At 42.5% G+C, this 27,422-nt stretch overlaps 1 protein-coding gene across 12 annotated transcripts in view; it reads left to right on the plus strand.

Moving 5' to 3' along the window:
• Nucleotides 1–27,422, plus strand: part of TEAD1 (TEA domain transcription factor 1) — a 264,671-nt gene that overhangs the window by 163,178 nt on the left and 74,071 nt on the right. For all 12 annotated transcript variants that reach the window (XM_036862669.1, XM_036862668.1, XM_036862667.1 and 9 more), the window contains one exon: nucleotides 27,322–27,386. In XM_036862669.1, the coding sequence (XP_036718564.1) occupies nucleotides 27,322–27,386 (65 nt within the window). The remainder of the gene's footprint in view (nucleotides 1–27,321; nucleotides 27,387–27,422) is intronic.

A 27,422-nucleotide genomic window follows, 5' to 3' on the forward strand; every position in this document is an offset into this window, starting at 1 on the left:
CTGGGACCTAGGCAAAAAAAGATAATAGGATTTGGGAAGGAAGTAAAGCTAGGAAAGGAGGATGATAGAAAGCAATCGTTACTTCTTACTAGATTGGGGAAGAAGTGGAGACGACTCCCTCTTCTGTTTCACGCTGCAGGAAAAAACACAGGTTGTCACTGTTAGTAGTCTTACTTTTATGGGTTGGATAGAAAGACCGGTCTTGGATTTATGAGCTCATCAAGATTTTGTAGATGAGCTGGAAACCTAACTCTGCATGTTGTCTTTCCAGGAGCAGTTCAGTGTCTGACTTCAGGCCTTGGAAAACAACCCATTCTTAGGCTGGGTACTCCCTCTACTAGTTTCTGTGCCTTAAGTGTTATTTTGAAAAACCTCCACCATATTGTGGACATAGCAGGGTAAAGGTGGAGAATAAAGTCACATTGGTCATAAGAAGAAAAAGTAGATCTATTTTTCTTTGGCAAAGATCACCTCTGAAAAGTGGTGTATTGTGAAGTGCAGTTTCCTTAAATACAACTAACTCAGCCTTAATGTGTGCTTTTTTTATGTTCAGCAGCTAAGCCCAAGTTAATTAATGCTGCACATCCCATAGTGACTCTTTCTCAAGCCAGGCACACTTGCATATACCCTAGTGCAAAAAGGCAAACAACTTAATTAACTTACTCTCCATCCATAATTCTCTTGAAATTAACTATTTATAATGTCTAGGAGTTTACACTGCAAGCATACTTTAAAAACTATTTAGAATAAAAGGGACCAACATGGTTGGTTACCCTCTCATTCCTCTCTTTGCCTACTTAGCTGTTAATATGAAAAGTATCCATTCCTGTCACACTCTAGGGCTGCATGCTTGAAACTATTATTAATTTCTGCACTCAATATTTCTTATTTGTTATTCCTTTTTTCAAGATGTGTTAATTTTTCATTGAGCCCTTACCCTGTGCCTGGCACTGGGCCCTCAGTAGTGGACAGGGCAGATGTGGCTGCTGCCCTCAGTGAGTTTATAGAGTTTCTTTGGAAGCTTCGGACACATTGTGTTGTTTTGCTAGGGTTGCTGTAACAAAAGACCACAGACTGGGTGGCTTAAACAGCAGAAACTTATTTTCTCACAGTTCTGGAGGCTGGAAGTCCAAGATCGAGGTAGCAGCAGGTTTGGTTTCTCCTGAGGCCTCTCTTCTTGGCTTGCAGACATCCACCTTCTCCCTGTGTCCTCACATGGGCTCCTCTCCGTGTGCAGGCATCCCTGTTGTCTCTTCCTTTTCTTGGACACCAGTCATGTTGGATTAGGGCCTCACCCTTATGACCTCATTTAACCATAATTACTTGTTTAAAGGCTCTGTCTTCAAATACAGTCACATTGGGAGTTAGGGCTCCAACATATGGATCTTGAGGGGGACACGATTTAGTCTATAATACACGTTAATAGTTACTGACATGGGTAGGTGGTGGTCCCTGTGTGTGACCCCAGTCTTGGTCAGGGCAGACTTGGTGGAGGCAAGGGTTGTCTAAGATGGGAATTGACATAGAAGTAGGAGTTGGTCAGGAAGAGAGGGAAGGGAGAAATATCTTAGGCTACATGTTTGAAGGTCCAGAGGACATGGAAGAGGATGTGGTAGATAATTCAGTATGACTGGGTTTAGAAATAGCTTGCTTTTTCTTCCGTCTGAATTTGAATGCCATGTACGCATGAATTGTAGTCTTGAATTGTGTCAGCTCTATAGAACTCGGTGTATTTTGTCCTTGGATTTGTGATCGGTGTTCAGTGTGGAGATGGGATGCAGTCACCTTTTATCTGTGGAGAGTCGGGGTTATGAATGGGATTGACAGAGTAGCCTCTCCCCCACATACCTGTACTGCTCTGGTTGGGTTTGTCATCTGCCCTCATGCACCACCTACAGGTGCTGCCTCTGTGCAGGCGATGTGTTCCACAGGTGGGTGCAGGAGTGAGATGGATTGCCCAGACAAAAAGTAGGGGAATAAAGAAGGGGAAAAGATCCACCTATAATTCCTATCACCCAGAGCCAACCACATTTTGATATATTTCCTTTACATGACTTAATTTTTATTTTACAAAGTTGCGATCATCCTATATGTATATTTTATCTTGCTTTCTTAAGCTATAGCAAAAACCATTCCTGTTAAATATAATTTTTAATGCTTGTTTGTGTTCTACTCAGAAAGAACAAGGCAATGTAAAGCAAAAATAAAATACCCTTTTTTGCCTGTACTCATTTTCTAATGTTCCTAGGAGCAAGTATTGCTGTTGGGAGTATTTACTAATATATTGATTCAACCCTTTTGGGTAGCAATTTGATTATATGTATCAAAAGACTTAAAAATAACCTTTGCTCCTGATGTAATTTAGGGATAGTATCTTGAATATTGGGGCAGGGAAGGAAGTTGCTAAGAGATGTCTGTCATAGTTTTCTCAGTGGGGAAAAAAAGAGAAACAAACTAAACCCAGTATAAGGAATTGTTAAACATTGCATCGTCTTGACTATATGTAAGAATGGACCTTTTCTCATTTCATCAGAGCATTTACATTTCTTCTTTTGTGAATTAGCCTTTGATGTTTTTTGGCCACTCTTTCTATAGGTGCAGCAGTGCTTTGAGGGAAACAAAAAGTTGCAGAGGCGTGAATGTTCTCTTTGCCCTCCCTTGATTGGCAGTGGTGAATGTTGGAGGGGTGTGAGCCTGTTGCTGTTGGACTGAGGGAGTAATTGCATTCAGGTCACATTTGCAATAATGTGGATGAGAAATTATAATAGTGATGAGAAATGAATTTACTTATAGCTAATTTGGGGTTCAGCTGACATGTACAGTGTGTTTGATAGGTGCCAGAGACCATGCCAGCCGATTTCATAGAAATGTTCTTTCTTGATCCTCACGACAGTTCTATAAGGGAGTTTTAGACCCTTTTTTACATATAAGAAAACCGAGGTTCAGACAAATTCAAACTGGAGTTTGAACTAGGTCTCCAGATACCCAGGCAAGGGCTCTTCTAAACCATCAAATCTGCCTTGTATATAAGATCTGGTAGCGGTATTTTTATCTGAGTGTCCAGTCCAGTTGTTTCGTGTTGGCCCCTGGAATGTCATGCCCAGTGTTATGTTGCTCCTGCAGGAGGATGTTAAGAGATGAGCACGCTGGCTGGCCGTGAAAACGATCCTGGGGGTCGCCTTCGGATGGGCTGAAGACGTTAGACCCCTTCCGTCGGAAAGAAGAAAGTTGAAGGGAAACATTAAAGGAGGCTTAAAATCATAAAGGGTAAATGTAGATTTATTCAGTATTTTCCCAAGTGCTGCAGTGTAGATGCATTTAGAAATTACAAAGAAGGATTTGTAGGACAGAGAGTTGCATAATACATTTCAAATTCTATTACTCTGTATATCTTAACAGCTGAGATTTAATTGGCTCAGACATTCTGTGGATGAAGGAATGATCCATAGAGAACGATTCAGAGAAGTTGTGTAGTTGCAGAGAGGATTCTAAGTTTTTAAGGTTGAAGTTATGGATGAAGGGCCACCAGAATGCCTCCCCCAGCAGAAGATTGTAGGTGCTCGCTCACCTGGGCCAGGCCTGGCTGAGGGGCAGCGCAGGAGGGATGAGCCATCACCGCCCTGGTAGACAGACGACCCTTCATGGGGTAAAGCAAGGACTCAAGTGACAGCATATGTCATCTTTCATGTTTGTGGATTTGCTCAAAATTAGTCTTTTTTGCCTCCTCTTATCTCTGCCATATTATCAATCCAGTTAAAAAAGAAGGCATTTCATTTTCTCTCTTCAAAGCTTATGGGATTTTGAAAACACTCCTCTTACCTCATGACATACCACATGTCCTTGTGAATCCTAATAACAAAAGTTTTGGGTTCTTTGTGAACATGGGACCTCCTTTTGTGAAACTTTGAATACATTCAGGAGGAATGTGTGACAGACAGGATTCCACTGTTGAGGAGCACTGGGAACACTGCATTGTCCTCGGATAATATTGAATGTAGACAATGCTATGTGGCCTCCAGGAACATTCCAAGGCCACTGATCCTTCAAGGGGAGAATCAGCCTTTAAGTTTTTGATTTTGTGACTGTGATCAGAATAGACTCTGGGACATAATTCCAGATATATCCGGATTAACTTTCTCTGTCTAATTAAGAAGAATTTTGGATTTAAATCCTGTTGGAAGCAAAGTTAAGGGCCCGTTTTATGCATTTACTAAATGCTAATGATGACATGGACTTTAAAGATAAATTTTAACATTTAAGTAGAAAATCGGTACAAAGCTAAGGTTTAGCATAGAGTGGTTCTGAAATGAGCACTGTCTCAGAGTCAGGAGGCCTCAGTTCTGCCCAGTTGTAAACTCATGAGTGGTGTGGCCTTGGGCATTGTCTTTGGCTTCTCTTTGCTTTAATTTTCTCATCTGCAAAGAAAGTTGAAATTGTTGAAGTTATCCCTACACTGTCCTCTAAAGCCAAACATTTCTGACTCTGTTTAATATTAAAGTAGCTGAGAGAGTTCCTTTAAGTCCAGGCATTACAGTTACAAATATTTTCATTGTTTTCTGGTTGGTTTTTGTGATAATATTTTGTCATTATGAGGCTTGGGTAGATGAGAAACCACATACATGGCATGAAAGGGTTTTTCAACAGAAAATCCGTGTGGCTCAAACTCAGAAAACAGGCTTATAAATTTCTCCTGAAAAACATGTCACTACACAAGCAACTCATGAAAGACCTCTGAGCACTGCTTTTCATAGACGTAGGACAATTCCCAAATAATATTTTTTTTCAAAATAGTATTTTCCGTACAACTTATTTATTTAAAAAAAATTTTTTTTTAATATTGTAGGCTTCAGAAAGAAGTACAGTCCATACTCTGTGTACATTTCTGGTCCATTCATTCTGTCAACATTTATTGATCATCTCCTATGCGCTAGGTGGTATCCTGGAGGCTGGGAATTAGAGGAGTTACAGAAAAAAGCTCCTGCTATCTAGTTCCTAGTTTCTAGTACCTAGACTAGTAGAGAATGTGGTCGTGGAAACAGTGATGATAGAATGTGGTTTTGAGCGCAGGGTGGGTGTAAGGAGCCTAATTAGGGAATCATTCATTGTAAGTCATGGAAGCCTTTATTGAAAAATGAATAGAAGTTTGCAGGTAGCAACAAGGGTTGGCATTCTTGGTGTAGGGGACTGCAAGATAGAAAGCCCAGGGATAGGAAGATGACATTGAAGGTAATGTGATAAGACTTGTTATTTTAAGAAAGATCCCTCTGGTTACAGCCTTAAGGAAGGTGAGAGTGGGGCAGGGAGAGATGGATGATAAGGAAAGCAGTTAGGCTACTTCAAAAGGTCCAAAAGAAGAGGCAGGGAAGGTTGGAGGTATAGGCAGGTCTGAGAGATGGATATTTATGTAACTGAATGATTGCATAAGGATTGCATAAGGATGGGGAGCCAGAAGGGGAAGCCAGGCATGATTGTGGGGTTTCTAACTTGTGCGAGTTGGTTGGAGCACCCTTGAGAAACTCATTGGCAAGGCAGTGATCTTTGGATCCTCAAATGTACCATCTCTTGCTGATTTAGGAACCTGCTGCCCCTTTGGTGAAAGTTTTAGAAGCAATGACTGGAATAAAGAGGCGATAGCCAGTGGTGTACTGGTAAATATTTTCAACCAACCAACCACACACACACACACACACACACACACACACACACGCACACGCACATGCACACACAAAATCAATATGTGTTGATTAAACTTTTTACTAATCTAAAGCATGTGTAGCACACAATTTATAAATACTAATAAAATATACATGCTTTTTATTGTAAAATACATATAACTAATTTTCTTACAGAATATCTTCACTGATGATCTCTTGTATCCATAGCTTAGCTCTGCTTGCCATTGACCAGGGAGTGTAATCGCCCTGCACCCCCAGTCTTTGCATCGGTCTGGGAAAGTGCCTCACCTCCCTTACTGTCTACCGAAGGTCTGCACGATACAGGCCCCGCTTTGTCCACACTCTCTCCCAGACCACACACCATTCAGTAGCTGCTTTTGGATATGTTTCTATTCATTCCCCCACTTCCTAGGTCAGTGACCAAAGTCTACGCATACGAGACCATATGAGCCATGTAAAATCTCGAAGGGCCCCTTGATCCTTAGAACCCCACTTGAGAAGCAAACTGAACTAGACCAAACTGATGGGTGGACCTCACCTCTAACCACAACTACTTTTGCATGTGAGGATGTTTATTATATAGCATTGAAGAGATGTAATTTAATGTGCCGTATAACATATCCTCATAGTTCTCATCCCACTTGACCTTTCCCTAGCATTTTATATGATTGACTTTTTTTTTTAAAAGGAACATTTATTTATTTATTTATTTATTTATCTATTTATTTATTTATTGGCCATGTTGGGTCTTTGTTGCTGCGCGGGCTTTCTCTAGTTGCGGCGAGCGGGGGCTACTCTTTGTTGCCGTGCGCAAGCTTCTCATTGCGGTGGCTTCTCTTGTTGCAGAGCACAGGCTCTAGGCACGTGGGCTTCAGTAGTTGTGGCTTGCTGGCTCAGTAGTTGTGGCTCGCAGGCTCTAGAGCTCAAGCTCAGTAGTTGTGATGCACGGGCTTAGTTGCTCCGCGGCATGTGCAGTCTTCCCGGACCAGGGATCGAACCCGTGTCCCCTGCATTGGCAGGTGGATTCTTAACCACTGCGCCACCAGGGAAGTCCTATGATTGACTTTTTTTAGCACTCTTCTTTTTTCAGCTTCATCTATCCTTGCCTTCCATGATATCACTGGACCAAGTACATGTCTCTCTTCGATTTCTCTGCCTCTTCTGCTGATTCCTTTTCTTCTGTTCTACTGTCAGTTCTCCGCAGTGCCCTCTTTCTTTTACACTCCTTGCCTGGATGTCATTCATTGCTCTCAGGGTTTGTTTACCAGCAACAGGCTCTAGACTACTGGACCCGTGTCTCCTGCTCAGCCTGAATCTCTTAATCTCCAACCCTGCACATCCACCTACTTGCTGGACGGCTCCACATGGACATCCTTTTGTGTTCTCAAATGAGAATACCCCAGATGAGACCTATTGGCTCCCTTGGTCCAGTCTTCTGATTTTCCCATATTCTTTGTTTCTAAGTTGTTACTACCATCTTGGAGCTAAGAATATCAGCTGCCATGGAAATCCTTTCTTCCCATCCACACCAAATATGTCAAGAAGACCTGGCAGTTCTTCATCTGATTCCATCTCCTCTCCTGCTCTCTTCAGGTTTACTCCCCAAATTCAGGCCTTCATCACCTCTATCACCTGAACTGTTGCTCTATTCTTGTTGCCTATCTCCCTGCCTCCAATTAGCTCCGTCAGTCTAGTTTTCATCCCATAGCTAGATTTCTTATCTTCATTCCATAGCTAGATTTAGCTTTTCAAAGCCCAGGTAGGATGTTTAAACATTCTCTTCCTTGGGCACATCTGATGGCCCTTTGCATTGTCTGCAGGATGCAGTCTAGACTCTTGGCACGGCTGTCTCACTATAGCAAACTTAGCTCATCTTCTGCTGTTCCTCTAGCTACTCACTTCATAAACCAAGCTAAATAAATACTCCCAGTTGCTCATTCACGCTGAAAGGTCTGTAATTAAATTGTACAGAAAGGTCAGTCAGAATTCATATAATGGGGATGGTTGTTGTTTCTGAGCAAGGGTCTTTCTCTCTCTACTTTTACTTATATTCATAATCATGACATGAAAGAGCATCTGTTGGCCCTTGATGCCTGGGTCTAGGGTTCAGTGATGTCATTGTGTCTCTCCTTGTGCTCTTCATGTAACTTGGGGATGCTGGCTATGTTAATAGGTACACCAGCTCTCTGCATGTCTCCTCTCAGGGAGAGAAGGGCCCCATTCACACCAGAAGCCTCATTTTCCTCAGAGGTAGAAAAATGAGACGCAGGCTTCATATTAAGGGAGTTTATACATACATTACGGCTCCCTGTATGTGATTTCATGACTGGAATGGAATTAGATATGCAGTAGCTTTCAGAGTTCTCGTAGACATTTGATTGTTCCCCCTGGATAGTAACTTTATGGTTTTTACAAGGGGAGTCATACTGGAAATTTACCCTCTTTGTCCTTCAACTGGTTTGTCCCCAGGCCAGACCTGTCTGAAAATTGAAATGGAATACCTTTTCTCTTCTCAAGTTATCAGTCGGAGCTGTCAGGAATTTGTTACTGTCTGCTAAAGCCTTTTAGCATGATAACATGCTAAAGGCAGTACTCGTGTGGGAAGTTACATTATTATATGGATGCAGAGAGGGACTTAAAACTAGATTATTCCTGTGTGAAAGGGGTTGGGGGGGAAGGGAACAGAATTAAAAAGGAAAACCCTTAAAAACATAAAACCCCTGTGGATCTGCCGTTTCTTCCTACCTGCATCTCTTGTATGCCACAGGGTAGATTGTAAGCTCTGTGGGTGCAGAAGAGCTGCCTTTTGTCCTCCTCTGATACTCTCAGCTGTCTGCACCCAAGTCATGCCCATAAGGTATGGTGGTAGTCGGAAGCCGTTGGCTTTAGAGAGTGTCTCTGTACTCTTGGCACAGCCCTTGAGGTGGCGGGGATGGATGCTGGTTAAGAAGTGTGTTCCCTACATGAGCACACAGACTGTACTTATTCTTCTTGATCATTTTTCTCCAAGGAGAACTCTGTGGTGAATGCTGGTTTTGCCTTGTTCTTGGAGGGTTGGTTTAGAATTCTCTTGTGCTTTTCCAAGAATCCCTCCATACCTCCGCTTCCTCTGCTACTGCTCGCATAGTAGCCCTTCTTGTAGCTACTTGGAGTTACTGGGAACTATGCCATCTTCCTTTGGTTTGGACCTTGGAGACTCAGCTCTTTCAGTGTTCAGAGGGAAATGGAAGGTGGAGGATCAAAGGACACCAGTGCTTTCTGGTGTTCTCTGACTGCTTGTGTTTGGAAGGAATGTAAAAGCAGTGAGATCTCATCATTATTGTGATATTACAGCATTATAAAGTATTAGACCTTTGGGGAAACTGAGGCGTAAAAAGGTTAATAAGTGTCCCCTAAAGTCAGTGACTAGTTGATGGCAGAGTTCTGAAGTCTGCACCACACTTCCCTGTTCATGTGGAAGGTTCTGGAAAGGTCTCCTTTGAAAATGTATCATGACATCATGAAGTATAAGTTTCAAGGTTACATATGTTAAAGAAATGCAGTCAGTTTTCCTCAGGTGCCCATACTGGTGAGCAAGCTGATCCTATCCTCAAATGATTTCTACAGAGCAAGGAAAAAACAGACTAATGTTAATCATGGGAGCCTATTACAATGATATATAACTTGTCGTAACACATTATAATAGTACAGCAAATATATTTAACTCATGGAACATTCTCAGGGGGCTCTTAACTCCCTTTAAAATCATGCTCCAGGCCTCTGTTACAGCAAGATGGAGCTGCAGAGTTCTGTCTGTGAAGCTGCCACACCACTTTGACCAGGCCAGTGTTATGAGAATCCCTTTTCAAAACCCCTGCACTGTTTTTCCAGGCTTAAAAGTATGTTTGGTTTTGTCAGCACCTGGAAACGGGAAGTTGAGATTTGAGGAGAAACCTTTGGCGTTTATGCACTAAGCTTGCTGGAGAGTTGGAGTCTCTGTTGCCACGGAAACTGCACTGCTGCCTCATTTATTAATGGAGGCTTGGTGAACTTCCAGAGGTACTCCTGCCCTGTCCTGTAAATTCATTCTAGAGAAATGCAGGTTGACTTTTCAAATATGTCTCTGTCATTTCTCAGGCATTGCCTCCTGGGTCCTCATGAGCTCCAGAAAACTGCCTGTATGCTGTTTCAGAACCACCAATTTTTCTCTGGCAAGTGCGTGTGAAGGCTGTTTCCTCTCTTAAATGCTTAAATCATGTTTATGCCTGCCTGCCTTGTCCAATAAGTGAATTTTTTATTATTCCACCTTTAAGAATTATGGATTTAAAATAAGGGAATGGAAAAATTAAGTAATCAAATGCATTGAAAACCTTGACACTAGCTTTAAGGCAGTTATACGTCTCTAACTTTTAAATTTCTAAACTTGGTTTTTTATCCAAAATGGATGGTTTGCTTCTTTCCACTCCAGAAAGACACTTTCAGAAAATGGCTCAGACAAATGTTTTTAAAGTAAGTCTTCATTTCCCTAAACTAACTCTCCCCTGCCAGGTATATTAACAGTATTGGAAGCTGCCTCCAGAAAAAAAATTTTTTTCCATCTAATTGTTTATCTGGAGGATGCAAATAGTAGTTTTAAGCCTTTAAGTCATCCATCATGCCTGGCAGCCTCTATTATCTCATGGTTGAGTTGGAGCCAAGTGAGAGTCTTTCTCGGTCTTAGGAAGGAGGTGCATAGAGCTGGCTCTGCCAAATCTGTGCTCTCAGGGGGTCCGAGCCCTGATCTAAGGGAAGGCAACGTAGGCAGACCACAGGTCCCCTAGGATGGAGAAAGATCACGGGTCCCCATTTTCTGATGTCGCATTAACGTAGAAACTGACTCGCTGTTCAAAGTAGAAGTGATGGGACTTGTTCCCTTGGTCCTTCTAGTGTCTCTGAATTACTGTTAGTTTTTAAATGCATTTTTGTGGCTGTAATAAAACACTGTTTATAGTCAGCTACAAAGTAAGTAATTACAATGCGGCAAACGAAATTCAATATAGCTTTACCGTGGTTTTTTGAATTTTAATCAAACCAGACTTAGAGTAAATTATAAAATCCCGTTGCTTTTGTTGTGATAAGTGACATTGACAAAATATTAATCTAATGGATTGTTATTCACAGAAGCTAAATGTCTTCTCTAGTCTGCAGGCTTTGGATGTTTGCTTTTTGTTTTAATTTCCAGTGTATGCTTTTAAAAATCCAGAGAAAAGAATAAAGTTTTAAAACCACATGAAATAAAAACTCTATGGAATATTCCATTGTTGATATCTTGCCAGTCACAATTGCGCATCTCATTTATGGCACTGAAAACTTTTTTTTTTTTTTTTTTTAAACCAGATGTCTCTGTGGTCACTTTTTTGGTATCGTTAAAACTGGAGCTGGGATAAAAAACCAACTGTTGACTACGAAGTCTAATATTAAAGGAATAATCAGCCATGTTCCTATTAGATCATTTCCCTTTTATTCTACTTTGTAAATTACCTTGTGCTGTTGCTTAAATATGGCATTTTGTTGGTTGTGTATCCCTTTTGTAGCTAAATTATCTGAGTTATTTTCTTTGGCGATTCTTTTAACTTGAATTTATTTAATAATCTATAAAGTATATATATATATGCATATATATGTATATATTGCATGTATTAAAAATTCAAAAGCTGATTTTTCTTTCTGTCAGTTTATTTGCTTCCCTCCACCATGGCTCAATGCTTTTCTTTGTTTTAACATTTTGATGTTAAAAATGAATGTAAAGAATTTTATTCCCAGGTCTTCACATTAGTCCTGCAAGAGTTTTTTAATAATACGAATTTCAGTCCAAGGGTAAAATCTTTACATGTTGCTTGTCTCCTTTTACTCTTCAAAGCTGACCCAGAATCCAGAGGTTGGAGTGAAATTAATTTCTCCCCATAGCTTTTCCTTCAGTGTATTATAGAAATCTTCCTTTTGAAAAGTGGAGCCAGTTACTCGTGTATGTGTGTGTGTGTGTGTTTGGGAGGAAGGCAGTGGTAAAATCACATGATTTAGTCAGTTTCCAAGTATGATTGTTGCCTGTATTTTTATCCAGGGATTAAATTGTTGCCACCACCATCACCATCAGCTCGTGGGGGGCAAGGGTAGAGAAGGTGCGAGACAGTTGGTTGTAGACACCCAGACATGACAGCAGAATAATCTCTGCAACAATATGGCAGTGGAGCATTTGCTGACTTCAGAGTGCCAGATCAACCCCAATATTTTTTCAGGGATGCTAAACCTCTTGTAACTGCTAAATTGGATTTGTCACTGAATGAAGTATCAGCTGCTGTTGGACAAGGCCATAAAAGCCAGCCGGCTGGCCCTTTGTAGGCAGGGCTTACCCAACGATTGATATGTTTTAGCACTTTTGGGATTATTGTGATTAAGAGGAAACCATCCTGAATGAGAGAGAAAAGGGGGTAAGGACGCCCAGCTCACAGCTGTGAGCAGCATGTGTTTGCTGCTGAGGAAGTCACCATTACGGCTTTCTCCGGGGTCCTACCCTGATTGACGGGTATGAAATCTTTATATGAGAAAGCGGTGTCCTTATTTCCTCCAGTTGCAACTCTCCCTGCAGGGCAGTAGGCACGTGGAATGTTGTGGACTTGAGCATTCCGAATGCTTTTCAAGTGCTCAGACGCGCATGCGTGCACATGCCCACAGTGGCTAAATGCGTTAGTCTACACACACAAGTTAATTGAGTTAACGTGTGGGGATTTTGGTAATAACAACAGAGTGTCCTCTTTTATTTCCCAGACTCAAAGCTCTGTAACATGCGTTAAATAGATACCTCCGTGTAGTTTGCGTATGAGTCGCTTGTGTGTGTGATGGCTAAGTGGAGACTCCACAGCCCTTGGGTTTGTAAACTCGGAGCACCTGGCTGAGGGTTTATTAAGTACGAGAACCTTACCGTCTTTTTAGAACAGGCTCGTTTTCAAGAACCACCTGCTCCTGGGAGTGGGCGAGGTTTTGCATGGCTCTTGCACGGGCCCAAGGCAAGCTTTTCCCGAGAGGCAGCTTGTTGAGTAGGCTGGAGTTTGAAGCTGCCCAGTACTTGCAGATGCACATGGAATGAGTCGCCTCTCTGGCCATCCCAGGAGGCTGTGCCTGGTTCATGCTCAGAGTTTGCTCGGCATACCGCACAGGAAAGAGGCCGGCTTGCCAGGTCCTGCAGAGCATCTTTCCAAGCCTGTGAAAAGCACGAATCATCCAGCAGCAGAGCATGCTTACAGCTGGCCCTTTGCTAGCTTTGATCTGCGAATCAGGCTGCACCATGAATGCCCTTATTGTCATGTTATGTGTACACAGTGTGTGAATTATTGAAAATAGGGAGGCCTGAGCCTCATCTGGTAGAGATTACAGTGCAGGCATGCTGGGCGAAGGTCTGTAATTGAAAATCCCCAGATGCTGTTTATTTGGCCTTTGTCACATGACCTGCTGCAGGAAGATTGTCTGAACAAAATGTTGCCTGCATGAAGAGTGGAGCCCGCCCTCCCCCTCGTCCAGAGCCTCCCCAGGCTCAGTCTGTACACAGCTTAAACACCTGCCCAAAGGATTTTTAAAGGCTTAAAATAGATTCGCTCATAGTATTTAAATAGAGGGCATCTTGCTTGTTGGTTTAAACTGCTTAAGCGGTTGTTGACTTGTGGAACCTTCTATCCACCAAGGGTTTGCTGGATAATTTCACTCTGAGATATCTTTGCAAAGCAGCCTTCAGGGCTGGAGTCAAGAGAAGTAGTTTGGGCTCTGCCTTTTCTTAAAAAATCAAACTTGTGTGTGGTGAATGAACTTGCAGATGAAGCCACGTCGACTGTCCGTATTCCCTGTCTTTAAAAAATATCATGGCTACCCAGGATACAGCCCTGAATGAGCTGGTTTGTTTCCATTTTATCCAGTTTTTTCTAACTTATTCTAGCCGTTTCTTAGAAATTTTGTTTTTCTCAGTTAAATACTGAGTGTTATCCTCTGTGAGGGTGGTGAATTGAGGCAGGATGCTAAATCTTAAAGATCACAAGAATTAAAAACAGAGTGGCTTTAGCAAGCTAATTTTGAAAAGGGAAAGGCTTTAAGTTTTCCGGGTCCTGTCCACTAGGGAATGAAGCAGTCACTCAGTGTCCTTTATTGCCCCCTGTATCTCAGTTATGATCGTGTGTGCCTTGTCCGTTTCTTGGAGCTTGTGAGGAGGAGAGGTGTCTGGGGGTGCATGGGTATCTCAGCAGCTCACAAGCATTCAGCTGGGCTGTGAGTTCCTCGAACTCTTGTGTTCTTCTTTATATCCCAGTCCTGCCAGCACAGTGCTTTTTCTGTCCTTCCTGTTCCTTTTCCCTCCCAGTCTTCCTGCCTCTTCAAAGAAAACATTGTCACCACCTCCTGTGTGCCATGATGTCACCTCTTCAAATATTTTTTTCTTTCAAGAAGTGACTAAAATCAGCAGCAGTGCTATCATTAAGTAGCAAGCTCTGAGTACAATGCCAGGAGTTAGAGGACGGGGGATACTGTGGGAACAGGACGTGGGCCCTGCTTTAAAGAAGCTCCTAATTCGTCAAAAAAGAAGGAAAAAAAAAAAAAGGAGCAAAAACTTGCAGAGGAAGAGTGCATGGCAAGCACTATGCTAGTTTGCATGGAGGTTGCTGAGCTGAAGAGGCAGGACAAACTGTCAGGGAGCTGGGGGAGTGCCTTTTGAACTGGGTCTTGACAACTCAGAAGTAAGTGTTCAGCAGATTTGGGCAGGACCGAGGGGCGAGGGCAGGTCATCTACACAAAGGGAATAGCACCCAACGGACACAATAGCTCTGTAGAGCGAGGCAGGAGAAAGGGTAAAAAGTGGATTTGTATGTGTAACAATTTTGTTTTTTACAGAGAATATATTGCATATTACCTGAGTAATTAGAAATTTAAAAGGGGAATAAAAATGGGTTAAATCTCCTGAATCTAAAACTCAACCAAAAGAGCTAATCTCTTTGTTTTGCTTGATCACCAGCTAAAATGAAAGCCCGTTTCATAGGCCACTGCTTTCTCGTTGATGACATTGTTGCCTTTGGCTACTTCTGATTTTGAGAGCAGTCGAATGCGTCCAGCGCAGTTGGGTAAATGACAGAGAGCGTGGCAACCACAGGAGGAAACATTTCTGGACTTTTCTCAAACTGTTCTTCAGTCTGTTTCCTCTCCTCCTAAATATTCTGCCTTTTATTACAGACGTGTGGCTTCTTGCCTCAGTTCTCCTTCTAAAATCTAAACTCCTTGGGGGCAGAGAACATGTATTATTCCAGTGTGTATCTCCTCCAGTGCCTAGTGCAATGCCTTTTACATAGAAGATACTTAACAGCTATTACTGAACAGGGGAGGGGGGGACTGCATTGTAGCCAGATTATGACGGCCTTGAAGGCGTGAAGAGGTGAGGTTTTATCTTGTATTATAGGTGGTGAATGGACTTTTAAAATGGTATATTACAGTTCCATCCACTTCGTGGTTGGGTTGGGCCCCCTTTAAGATTTTGTTTTGGTTAAGCACTTAGTAATGATCTTGTGAGAAGTTAACTTATTATAGAGGCTATTTTCAGAGCAGTTGGTCTGATGTTAAGCATAATGAGCTTGGAAGACAAAGCTGGGTTCAAATCCCAACTCCACCGCTTAACTAGTTTGGGAACTTAGGCAAGTTTCTTCTTTGAACCTCAGGTTCAGCATTTATAAAATGGGAATAAGGTGGGAATGAAGGTTAAATGTATGCATGTATAAGCACAGTGCTTTGAATAGTGCTGACACAGTAGGTATTCACACAGTAGGTATCGTCTAGCTTTCTGTTATCTCACTTCATCCCTACCTGTCATCCAGTATTATTTCATTTAGCTTAACCCCCCAAGTTTCAGTCTCTTGGGTTTGAGTGCATTTTTTAAAATGTTGTTCTTTATGTTATGGTTTCCATATTATTTTTAAAAGAATTACTAAGTGCCTAGACATTTAGAATTCTTTTTATCGAATACTATGTTTTCTAAGCAGCAAGTAATCCTATGTGAGTGTCATTTGGATTTAATGCTTGCATAACTCACCTTTGTATAGCTACTGCTATATAACTTCAGAAGCTGATGCTTAATTCTTCTAATGATAGTTGTGTTTTTACACTGAGAACTAAATTCTGGAAATCCAGTGGGGGGTACGCTGTTTATTTTCTTTTTTCCTTTAGAATAATTTTTATTAAATCATAAACGTGCAACAGCTTCTTAACTCTACACACCCACAAAAATTTTTTAAAGGAATAACATTGTGTCTTATTCCACCATGATTCTGGCTAATAGCCTCCATGACCAGGGCTACCTAGAAAATTGCCACCTCTAGGTTCTCCTCCATAGCCATGATAGCTACCCCTGAATCCAGGACCACTTCCATATCCATCAGATCCTCTCTAAAGTTCCTTCCTGGTCCTGCTCCAAAATTACCACCACTAACTACCATGAGAATATACAAAAGCAAAGTGGCCTCCTCTTCCACTTCTAGAACGTTGGACTTCTTGCATTTTAGGTTGAGACAGGGCCTTTTTTACTTCTGCATGATGACCATTGATGGCATGGTTGGGACATTTAATGCAATGCCTGCAGTCTATTCATAGAGCTAATTTTACAGTCTGCCACAAATTATAATTTTGGCCTCATTCAGCCCTTAGCAAAAACCTAATTCCTGCTATTTTATTCAAGGAAGAATCTATTCTAAATTAAAAGATTATTGTAGCAACTACGTAGTTTGCATGATGCCCTCTTAATATTCAGATATCACAATAAAGGGCTCCGTTTACTTAGAAACAGGTTTTATGGCCATATCGTTTGGATGATTTAGGGTAATGAATGCAAAGATTTTGAGGACATTTTCAGTGTAGCATGGAAAAGATGTTCCATTTCTATAGCGTTAAAAGTAGAAGCATTGTAGGTTTATACTAGAAGCCATGTGGTATGGTATCCTGGACAGGAACCGTGTATGTCAGTTAAAGTAATGAAAGAGAGGTCCAGAGAAGTGAAGCAAGTTTCCCATGTTCACACAGCTAATAAGTACATGTTCAAATTTCCCAGAAAAGATCTAGGCAATGATACATCTGAGTCCAAAAAAAAAAAAAAAAAAGTTTGCAGCAATGCCACTATTAAAGATTCTCCATTAAAGACCAGCAGTTTTTAGCACTTCAAATGTGTGGATTTCACACTTCTCTAAGGCCAAATAATTAATAAATAAACAGAGTGTTCTTACCAAAGTTTTTCATTAACATGACTCTCCTGGGTTAATGTTGGATTACCTTTTTTTTGGACCAGGTCCATATTACTGTGGCATGTGGAGGTGATCAGGGGGAGAGAGGGGTGAGGAGGAAAAGAGCACGTGTTGGTCACACTTGAGCCAAGCTAAAAGCACAGGACAAGAGTCTGGAGAATTGTGCCGCCTCTCACTAAAATAGTTGTAACTGTAAAAGGGCCTACAGATTTCAGATGGTATTGACAATGCTGTTATCCAAGTTAGGTACTCTTATTTAGATCTTTTTTTTTTTTTCTGATTTTCTCCATATGGAAGAGGAGAGCTCATTCATTCTTTTTTTTTTCTTTTAATTGAAAACATTTATTGAGCACCTACTTAACAGGCGCCAGATCTGGAGTCAGAACCAGATGGGTTCTGTCCATAGAGCAGTCACTATGCTTAGAGGGGACTGGATAGTCCTGTAGGTAAGTAATGGCAGCGTGGCAGCAGCCGGGCTCTCTGCTCAGTACACGAGCATACGAAGGAGAAACGACTAACTCAGTTTGGAAAGCTCCCAGATGTCAAGGAGGAAATGCTTCAGTTGGCGCTTACAGGGATGAATAGGAGTTTTGCTGGCAAAGGAGAAGAAAAAGAACATTTAAGGACAGATGGTTACACAAAGGCATGGAGGTGTGGAAAAGCAGAACGATGGCTGGGGGAACTCTCTGAAGCTACTATAGCAGTACAGGAATGGGCTGTTAGCCTTAGGTAACAAGCTAAGGAGTGTTTGTCTTTCTTATAATGGATGGGGACCTGTTGATGTAGGAAAGCAACGTAATCAGATGTGGGCATGAAGGAGAAGGTGAATGCCCACAGGATGAATGGCAGCAACTGTCAGGACTGAACGCTCTCCTGAGAGCCTTTGGGTAGGGGGTCTACTTAGGTTGCCACTGGGGTCAACAAGGTTAGAGTCCGTTAACATCCTGTACACACCTCGAGTGTGTGGGACACAAAAATGCTGAAGATATAGAACCTACCTTTCAGGAGCTTATGGTCTTTTACACAAGGAACTCTTACTAGAGCCAGAATGTGGGCAGTGCCCTGACCCATGCAGAAGTGAAGTACTTTGGGCCCAGGGCAGCATGGGGAATCTGTGCTACTTCCCAGTCAGAGTCAAGCCATCTCCCTTCACCCCACTTGTATTATACAAGGCAGTTTTTTTAATATATATAAATTTATTTATTTTTGGCTGCATTGGATCTTCGTTGCTGCGCGCAGGCTTTCTCTAGTTGCGGCGAGCGGGGGCTACTCTTCGTTGCGGTGCGCGGGCTTCTCACTGCGGTGACTTCTCTTTGTGGTGGAGCAGGGGCTCTAGGCGCGCAGGCAGGCTTCAGTAGTTGTGGCACGTGGGCTCAGTAGTTGTGGCTCGCGGGCTTAGTTGCTCCGTGGCATGTGGGATCTTCCCAGACCAGGGATGGAACCCTTGTCCCCTGCATTGGCAGGCGAATTCTTAATCACTGCGCCACCAGGGAAGTCCCAGGCAGTTTTGTTTCTAACTCACAGTGTCTTTGGTTTCAGTTTGCTTTATAGTATTGTGGTCTTTCCCAACCACTGGTCTGTGAGGTGAGCTCCAGGTGCCTGGCTCCCTGGCTCACTCCTCTTCACACACTCCAAGCCTAGTGCCTATTTCAGGCCTTTCATGGAGGTTTTGTGGTGGAAAGAGTATCTGAGCTGGACCTGGAAGGCTTTTGATTGGTGGTCTTAAGGGGTATTGTACTTGTGAGCAAAACCTTAGAATGGCAGGATGCTTCAGGGAACTGAAAGTTAGGTGTGCATTTTGATGGCAGTAAAATGGATTAAGGTGACGGTAGTGTGTCATGAAAAAAAAAGTTAGGGCCAGATGGTGGGACCATACTGAATACTATACTAAAGGAGTTTGACCTTTAGACTGTAGGCAGAAGGTCTTGAAGCAGTAGAGTGGCTGAGCCAGAGATATGCTTCAAGTAGCTGTATATAGGATGGATTAGAAAGAACGACTAGAGGCATAACGTAATTAAGGCTAGGTAGAGGATTAAAAAGGTGATTGTAGGGCTTCCCTGGTGGTGCAGTGGTTAAGAATCCGCCTGCCAATGCAGGGGACATGGGTTCGAGCCCTGGCCTGGGAAGATCCCACACGCCGCGGAGCAACTAAGCCCGCGAGCCACAACTACTGAGCCTCCTCTCTAGAACCCACGAGCCACAACTACTGAGCCTCCTCTCTAGAACCCACGAGCCACAACTACTGAAGCCTGTGCACCTAGAGCCTGTGATCTGCAACAAGAGAAGCCCGCGCACCGCAACGAAGACCCAATGCAGCCAAAAATTAAATAAATAAAGTAAATAATTTTTTTTTTTAAAAGGTGATTGTATAGCATCTTTTTATTGCTTCATAAAGAATGAGCCATTAGAAAAATTTCTGCATTTATATTTATTTTCCTTCTGGAAATAAATACAACAAAAAGAATTCTCTTCAACATGGAGGGATTGTTTGTATTCAATCCATAACATTAGACATTTTTACTTGCTCGTCTCTCTTTGACTCTTGTAGTCTTATGCAAATGTGTAGTTTGTTAGCTAAGATGAAGGAGACCACAGTGTTTTATGGAGCCATCACTTGATAATGTTATCAGCTGCCGTTGACTGATGGGAACTCGGAGAAGGTGGGACTTGAGTTATTGCCAGGAGTTTTGAAGGGATTCAAGGAATAAGTTCTGACCAACCAGGGTTAACACAGCCTTCGTCTGTGTATTTTTCCTTCTAAAGCTGTTCCTTGTAAGCCTCTGGGTGAGTGCAGACAGAGGATATTTATTTGAGACTTTCCAGTGTTCACCTCCTGAAGGCCACCAGTTCATTTTGTAAGACTTTAGATCGGGAACATGCGGTACCAGCCCCCGGCAACCCAGAATGGGCTGCCTGGCCCATTCTGGTGATTTTCCATGTTGGTTGGTGCTGATTTTTGGTCAATGATTTATATTGGGGATTAACTGAGACACTGGTGTCCAAACTTCCTCATTGGCAACAACACTCTGTGACCATTTCAAATGCTCTTTTTCGTGAGCCTTCCTTTACCCCCAATCTAAGCCTTGAACCCCTCTGCCACTCTGGTTCTCCATCCCTCTCATTCAGTTATTCGTTCCGTCAGTGTTTACTTTCTGAGGACCTGCTGTATTCTTGGCACGGGGGGCACAGCGATGAGCGAAAACACAAGGTCTCTGCTCCTCTGGAAATTCCTGTCTTTAGTGGGGGAGGCAGGTGTTCATAATGCAGTCATTCAGATAAATGGAACTTGGCAGCTCTGATGCATGCCATGATTGAGAGGCGTGGAGAGGGGTAGGGTGACTTGAGTCCGTTCTCACGGGTGAGAGTCCTTCACAGATGTAAGCTCCCTGAAGGCAGAGATGGCATCTCTTTACCCCCAGAATCCTAGCATGTTGCTTGTGCCCTGTAGGTGTTGTGGGTGTCTGACTAGTGGGTGACTGGCCAGCTTTGGTAGACCTCCTTTCTTTCCCAGCGTTGCTGGGGTGATGCAGCAGTGTGTGAGAAATGGCTAATTATTAACTCCTCACGTGTCAGTGCATGGTCTCTACTGCCTCCTCTGGCAGTATCCATAGATACAGACGCCCCAGGTCTTCAGCAGGACAGGTTCATTCAACATCCCCGTTCTGTAGACCTCTCCCTAGCAGCTGACACTTGGTTCCTGCAGTGTACCCTACACCTGTGCTTTTTGGTTGTTGGCTTTCATATTCTAAGATACTTTTTCCTTTACATGAACCTCAGGTCATACAGAGAGGTCCAGAGCTAGAAAGTATTTTAACACCATCTCGTAGAATCTTGCCCAAGAAAGTCCTTCGTAAATCGCTGTCTCATTGGGCATTGCTGCTGGTGTTGGAGGACAGAATCATGCCTTGTGGTGTTGTCACCTCGTAGAAGACATCTTTCTTTGCTTCTCACTGGGTCATCTTTTTGCAGTTTATGCTGATGATTCAGTGTCAAACTGGATTGTAGGGACATAGGAGCCTCTTTTCTGCTCCTGATGACAATTCATTCCATAAACATTGAGCTGGTTGGGAAGGGAAGGCAGAGAAAAGATGAATGTTATTGGCTCTTTTTTTTTTTTTTTTTTTTTTTTTTGGCCTCACCACGTGGCTTGTGGGATCTTAGTTCCCCGACCAGGGACTGAACCCCAGGCCCTTGGCAGTGAAAACCCAGAGTCCTAACCACTGGACCACTGGGGAATTCCCTCATTGGTTCTTGTTCTTAAAGACTTTATGATCTGTTTGGAGCCATGACATGTGCTGAAACGATCGAATATAAGGCAGAAAAGATACGAGCCAGCAGTAAAGAGGCCAAGGTCAAGGGCTGTGGATGTTTAGTGGGACGGGACCTGGCCTCTTCCAGCTGGAAAGCTCATGAAGGACAAGGCATTTGAGAGGTAGGCAGAAGCCAGACATGCAGCAATGGGCAAGGAGATGCAGGCCATGAAAGCAATTGTGTGTTCAGGTACAGAGCTCAGACAGCTCAGGGTGTTAACAAGGAACAGCCTAATAGTGCCCTTGGGCCAAGTTAAGGCTTGTGAGGGGGTGTGGAAGACCCTATGGCTACAACCATAGCATCAGTGCCTGTTTCATACAGCTTTGGTCTAGCAGTCAGAAGAAACTTGAGTTTTCTTTCTGATTCTCATTATTTTAAGATGGGAAAAACCTGTGGGGGAATCCGCCCATGTCCGTCCCAGCAAAGAGAGGGCCAAGAGAGGTTTCCTTAGAGTACACTAAAGCCCCTTCCCCCGGCCAGAGTATGTGTTAGTCTTCAGACTGGCTGCAGCCAGGGAAGAGGAGGTTTCATTTGTTACTTCTTCCTTTGTGGCTCCCTGACTCCATTCAATTACAAAGTGGCTCTTACACTGTTAAAGCCGAGTGTCTCTGGGCTACAATTTCTAGCCACAGACCCTGCATTTGCTGTGCCTCAAACATGACCTTGAGGCCACATCCCATTACACACAAGCCCACAGCAACGTTAACCCGTCTTCTCTCCGGGTAAGGCAAGCACAGCGTGAACTCCCTGTCTTTCTGTTGGAATCTCTCTCTATTGCCCCCTTAGCAGGAAATTTCACAGCAATCTGGGAGGCTGGAAAAGCCAATGATGGGCTCACTTTCAACTGTGTTGTGTCATTTAGGAGAAAGGAAAAGGAAAATAAAAACTGGATCGCAGCGCTTAGTGAGGATCACAGTATAAAAGCGACAGGTCAGGCTGTTTGCCTTTGCTGCTGCCTCTTGCCTGTGGGAAAAGCAAAGGCAACTGCAGCTACTGCATCTCAGATTTAAAGAAGTGATAGGGTGTGCATTTCTAAAGGACATTCTATGCTGCAGAGAAGCTGTAGTATGATGACACTTAGTGGTGAAGTGTGACATTGCCACTCAGCTCTATAAGCTATTACAGGTATTTATAGAGAAGAATGAAGGAGATGATTCATGGATGCTGTGAATGTAGAACCTGGAGATTCCTGGGCTCAGAAAGAGAAAGTGTGCAGTGGTCAAGGGAGCTTGAGGGTCAGCATGCCTGGTTTTTAGGAGCCCCAGTTTCCTCTGTATATATATTTTAAAATGCTGCTTCCTCTGTCTAAAAGGGTCTTCAGCGTACCCCCTCCATTCTGCCTATCAAAATCAGTCTTATCACTCTAGTTAATGATATGCACACTGAAGGATGCAGGGGTGTTATCATGCCTGCCACTTATTTTGAAATGCAACAACAACAACAAAATAAGATGGCTCAGTGGACGGGTAGAAGAATGGATAGATGGAGTGACGTGTGATAAAGCAAATAAAGAAAAAGTGAAGGTAGGATCTGGATGGTGGGTATATAGTGTATATTGTGTTCACTGTGTATGTCGGAAAGTTTTTGTAATGTTGGAGAAAATGTAATCTATCTTTAAAGGCTAGCTTATATTCCAGTACTTTGGGGAAGGCTTTCTAGATTTCTGGAATTATTTGTGGCTGATTACCCACATATGTTACTAGAACCTCTTTCAGTTGCTGTCTGACACGTAGAGCTGATTTCCTCTATCTTAGCCCTTGTTTTGGACAGTGAACTGCTTGTGGGCAGCAGGCTAGGCTATCTTTATATCCCTGATACACCAGACAGGCATCATGTAAGGCACAGGGAGAGATGGTACCCACATAACTGTAGGAATAGTTTAGGAATGTCATGATTAACTTTAAAGTTAACTTAGTTGACAGTAACTTTTGTAATGCAAGGTTTACTGGATCAAGCACCACTGTATGTGTACATGTGTATTTTTTTTGGAAGCGAGAGTTAGAGAAATGAGGGTTAACATTTCTAATAACCAGCATTCTTCGTGGCTGTGAAACAGGACTGTGTTGTATGGACCAGAGCCCCACTGCCAGTTACATTAGTGATGTTTGGTGTCCCTGAGTTCCCTGTCCTTGGTTGGAGAATTCTGTACCTTAGTACCATGATTCAAATCCAAGGCTTTGAACTGTATGGATCCACCCCATTTGGAGGGCCATGCTATAGAAATATAAATAGGGCTCAGAACGTCCTATCAAGGTTGCTAACAAGAATTCATTCAGAACCTAGCAAAATAAGTACAACCCCAAGCACCCAAAAAGATATTCCAAAATCATTTGGAATGACATACTTGTTTCCTTAAAGGGTAAGCATATTATAATTCTGGGAAGATTTAGAATTGAATGTAGAAGTTTTTAATATAATCATAGCCATAGTGTTAATATTTTTTATTTAAAGGATTTGTGCATGTGAGTACTTCAGTATGCATATTTAAAATAATTTGGCCCACATAACAGGTTAGCCTGTATTTCCAATTTAAAATATGCAATAAAGTAACAGACTTAGACTTGATTTTAGGGAAGGTTGAAGTCTTAACTAGATTTCTAAGCAGTATTGGGGCACTTAAGAGAATTTATTAGGTTTCTAAGAGTTGTTTAAGGGGAGGTTTTGTAAGTTAAATCAAACAATTCTAATAGTTAAAAGAATTAAATAAATTATAGATTATAAATACATAGTTTAAATGTTTGAAGGAGTTTAACTAGGTTTGTAAAATGGACCAAACATTAATCCAATGGCCCTTTGAAAGTGATTATAAAAATTATAGGATCTGTAAGTTGAACTGAAAACTTAAAAGATGAACCAGGGCATTTAAGGTTTTTTTAAAAATAACTAAACAAATGAAATAAACATTTCTAAAGCCAGGTAAACCTGACTGATGTTTTCTGTGCACAAAACCACCCTTATCGTCATTAAAAAAATTCACAAAAAATAAAGTGATTAACACTCTGCTTTGAGTTCACAGTAGATGCTTAGTGTTAGTGGAATTTGAATTTATAATTTGAATCAGCAATATTCCTATGGCAAGGCAAGAAGAAACACATAGCAGCTTCAAGTTAATTACTCTTCATGGCTTGAAACATGGTATGAAAGAAAGAACACAGGCTTTTAAAAGAAGGGTAATCTTGCTCATGTAAAGAACCAGGGACATGAGAGTCATGACCAGCTTTCCATGAAATGATGTAGCGTAGCGCTCAGCACGTAGTAGATGCTCAGTGAGGCCTTCTTGTAGAAGTAGTGATCTTTAGAAGCATTTTAATCAAATTATGAATTGACATTGTTTATGCCAGTGCATAAACCACAGGGTGCACAGTCAAACGTGGCTGTCCTAGGTACTGATCTCATTCATTCAACCAAATGCCATAAGAAATTAAAAACTGGTGATACAGGTTATATGCCACTTGTATCAAGCTATTCTGTCTGCTTTCCTAGAAAATAAGCAGACGGGGGGGCAGGAGACGTTTTTCCCATCTGGACAAGGTTCAGATGAAATTGCATGTAATTCAGAGCCCTGGATTTATTTCGTCCAGGCCACTCAGCTCTGAACAGGGTGCACAGTGAGGCCCTGAGCTGGAGGATGCTTGGCTCCGCTGCAGACATTGTCATTTAGGTCTGGCTTCTGGTAATTAGGCGCTCCTAGCTGGGCTCTGCTGTCAGCCAGCCTTTGAGACAAATTGCAAAATCTGTACAACCATCTGAGAGATGGAGAAGTAGACCCGATGACACTACAGGGTATATATTGGTAGTTCTCAAAAGTTGAAAGAGAATGCTTTGAGAAGCAATCCTCAAAACTGAATTTAGAGGTCCTTTTCCTGTGGTTAAAGGGTAAGTTCAGTCACAGAATCAGGATCTGAGATTCAAAGACTGGAATGATAGGCTTAATCTAATAAGATGAAATGTGATAGAAATACACACAACATTTTGTATTTGGATCTGAAAATCCCAACTACGCATGAAAAGACTGGGAACAGGGGTAGGGATATATCTGAGAATTAGGCCATATGAAAAAGACCTAAGAGTTCAAATTGACATCAGTTGACGGTTTATTGTGATCCCCCCAAATCTAGTGCAGTGTTAGGCTGCATTAACAGAGGTGGAGTATTTAGGACCAGGGAGGTGACTACAGTTCTGGCCTCCAGGCTATGAAAGGAAACTAGACAAAGGATGGTCACAGGATGGATATGGGAGTGTTCCAAAGCTTATCACAGATAACAAAGGAACAGGAAAGGTTTAGCCTGGATACAACTGCAGGAGGACCTGAAAGCTGTCAGTAATATCTGAAAGGCAGTCACGTGCATTAAGAACTAGCCTTGGGGGCTTCCCTCGTGGCGCAGTGGTTGAGAGTCTGCCTGCCAATGCAGGGGACATGGGTTCGAGCCCTGGTCTGGGAAGATCCCACATGCTGTGGAGCAACTAGGCCCGTGAGCCACAATTACTGAGCCTGCGCGTTTGGAGCCTGTGCTCCGCAACAAGAGAGGCCACGATAGAGGCCCGTGCACCGCAATGAAGAGCAGCCCCCACTTGCCGCAACTAGAGAAAGCCCTCGCACAGAAACGAAGACCCAACACAGCCATAAAATAAAAATAAATAAATAAAAATAAATTTTAAAAAAAAGCAAAAAAAAGAACTAGCCTTGTTCTTATTAAGGGGAACAAAAAGAATCTGGGGATGAAAGTTACAGGAAGCCTCAAATAAGGAGGGTCTTTTAATTCTTCAGTATATTTTAAGATAGAATGGGCTACTTCCTTAATTCTAGAAGTGCTGGCTTACATTGAGGACTTAGACTTTTAGGTGTAGGAAAGGATGACTCAGAAGTACTTCCCAGTCCCAAGATTCCACGATTCCCTTGCCTTCCAGTGACGACCGTATCCTGCACAGTCCTAACACGGGCAGGTGGAGAACAGAGCCATAATTACGGGAATGTTCTAGGCAGCGATGGGAGAGGTTTTAGTATTCTCAGGCAAGATTCCCGTAAAGACACTCTCACCAGAGCCGCCAGTTCTTTACTCTGCTGGGGAGGTCTGGGGCTTGTGGTACTCTCTGTCACCAGAGGCTGTGTTAGTTCCTCATTTATTCTTTCTGTGTGCCCAGCATTGTGCTGCGTGCTGGGGAGACCTTGGGGAACAAGACAGAATCTCTTGCTGTCTTCAGCTATGCAGTATATGTGGGGAGTAAGACAGCAAACACAAATTAGACCACTGGATATACCGTAATGATTATAGTGGCAGTTTGGACCCACGTGTCCCGTATGAGTGCATTTATATTTCATGTAGTATTAGTAATACATTTCCCCACTTGGCTTTGGGGGTGTAGTTTCCCATTATATTATAGTTCAGGTCGTCTCTTTGAGATTTCTCAGTCTCTTGGAGTAGGGACCGGGGATATTTGTTTATACTTTAAGGCGTTTTCTTTCCCCCAGAGGTAATAAAGCTTGGAAAAGGTCGAGTCTTCTTTTTTTTTTTTTTTTTGGCGCTGATGGTTTTGTGTACAGTTTGTTACTGGCACAGTGACCACGTTTAGGGGGGTGTCTGTCTTCATACTGTAGCTTCTTTTCGTTGTGTTTCTGTGGCCAGAGCAGTTCATCCTCTCGTGGTTCTAATGACTCTAACTGGAGTTAACTCAGTAGAAACCTGGGTGAGAAGGAATATGAAAAATAAGACTGGAACAGAACCAGGTCTGTATACTCCCGCACTAGTCCTTGTATTTGTTTTTTATACAAGTGACCATCCGTTTAGGGACAAGCATGCAAACACAAAGGCACATTTTTAAAAGGCACATTTCTCTCCTCAATTGCTGACTGTAGTTCATAATTAAATTCCCTTCGTCCTAATTTCTCCTAGGAAATATTGTTTGCAAAAAATTGTCCTTTTTGTTTTTCTAGCATTAATAAACTTACAGGTGCAACAAAAATTCCTGATTCTGAATTCTATTCTTAGCTTTTCAGAGGCTTCCCCCTCCCCCCGCCCCACCCCAAAGTAACCTACTTTATTGTAAATTCTTCTTTCTTTCAGGTAGGAATGAATTGATAGCCAGATACATCAAACTCAGGACAGGGAAGACGAGGACCAGAAAACAGGTAAAACAACCGACCTGGAAATTGTGCATGTTAGCG

The sequence above is a fragment of the Balaenoptera musculus genome, chromosome 8 (assembly GCF_009873245.2).
Source record: "Balaenoptera musculus isolate JJ_BM4_2016_0621 chromosome 8, mBalMus1.pri.v3, whole genome shotgun sequence".
Taxonomy (NCBI): Eukaryota; Metazoa; Chordata; class Mammalia; order Artiodactyla; family Balaenopteridae; genus Balaenoptera; species Balaenoptera musculus.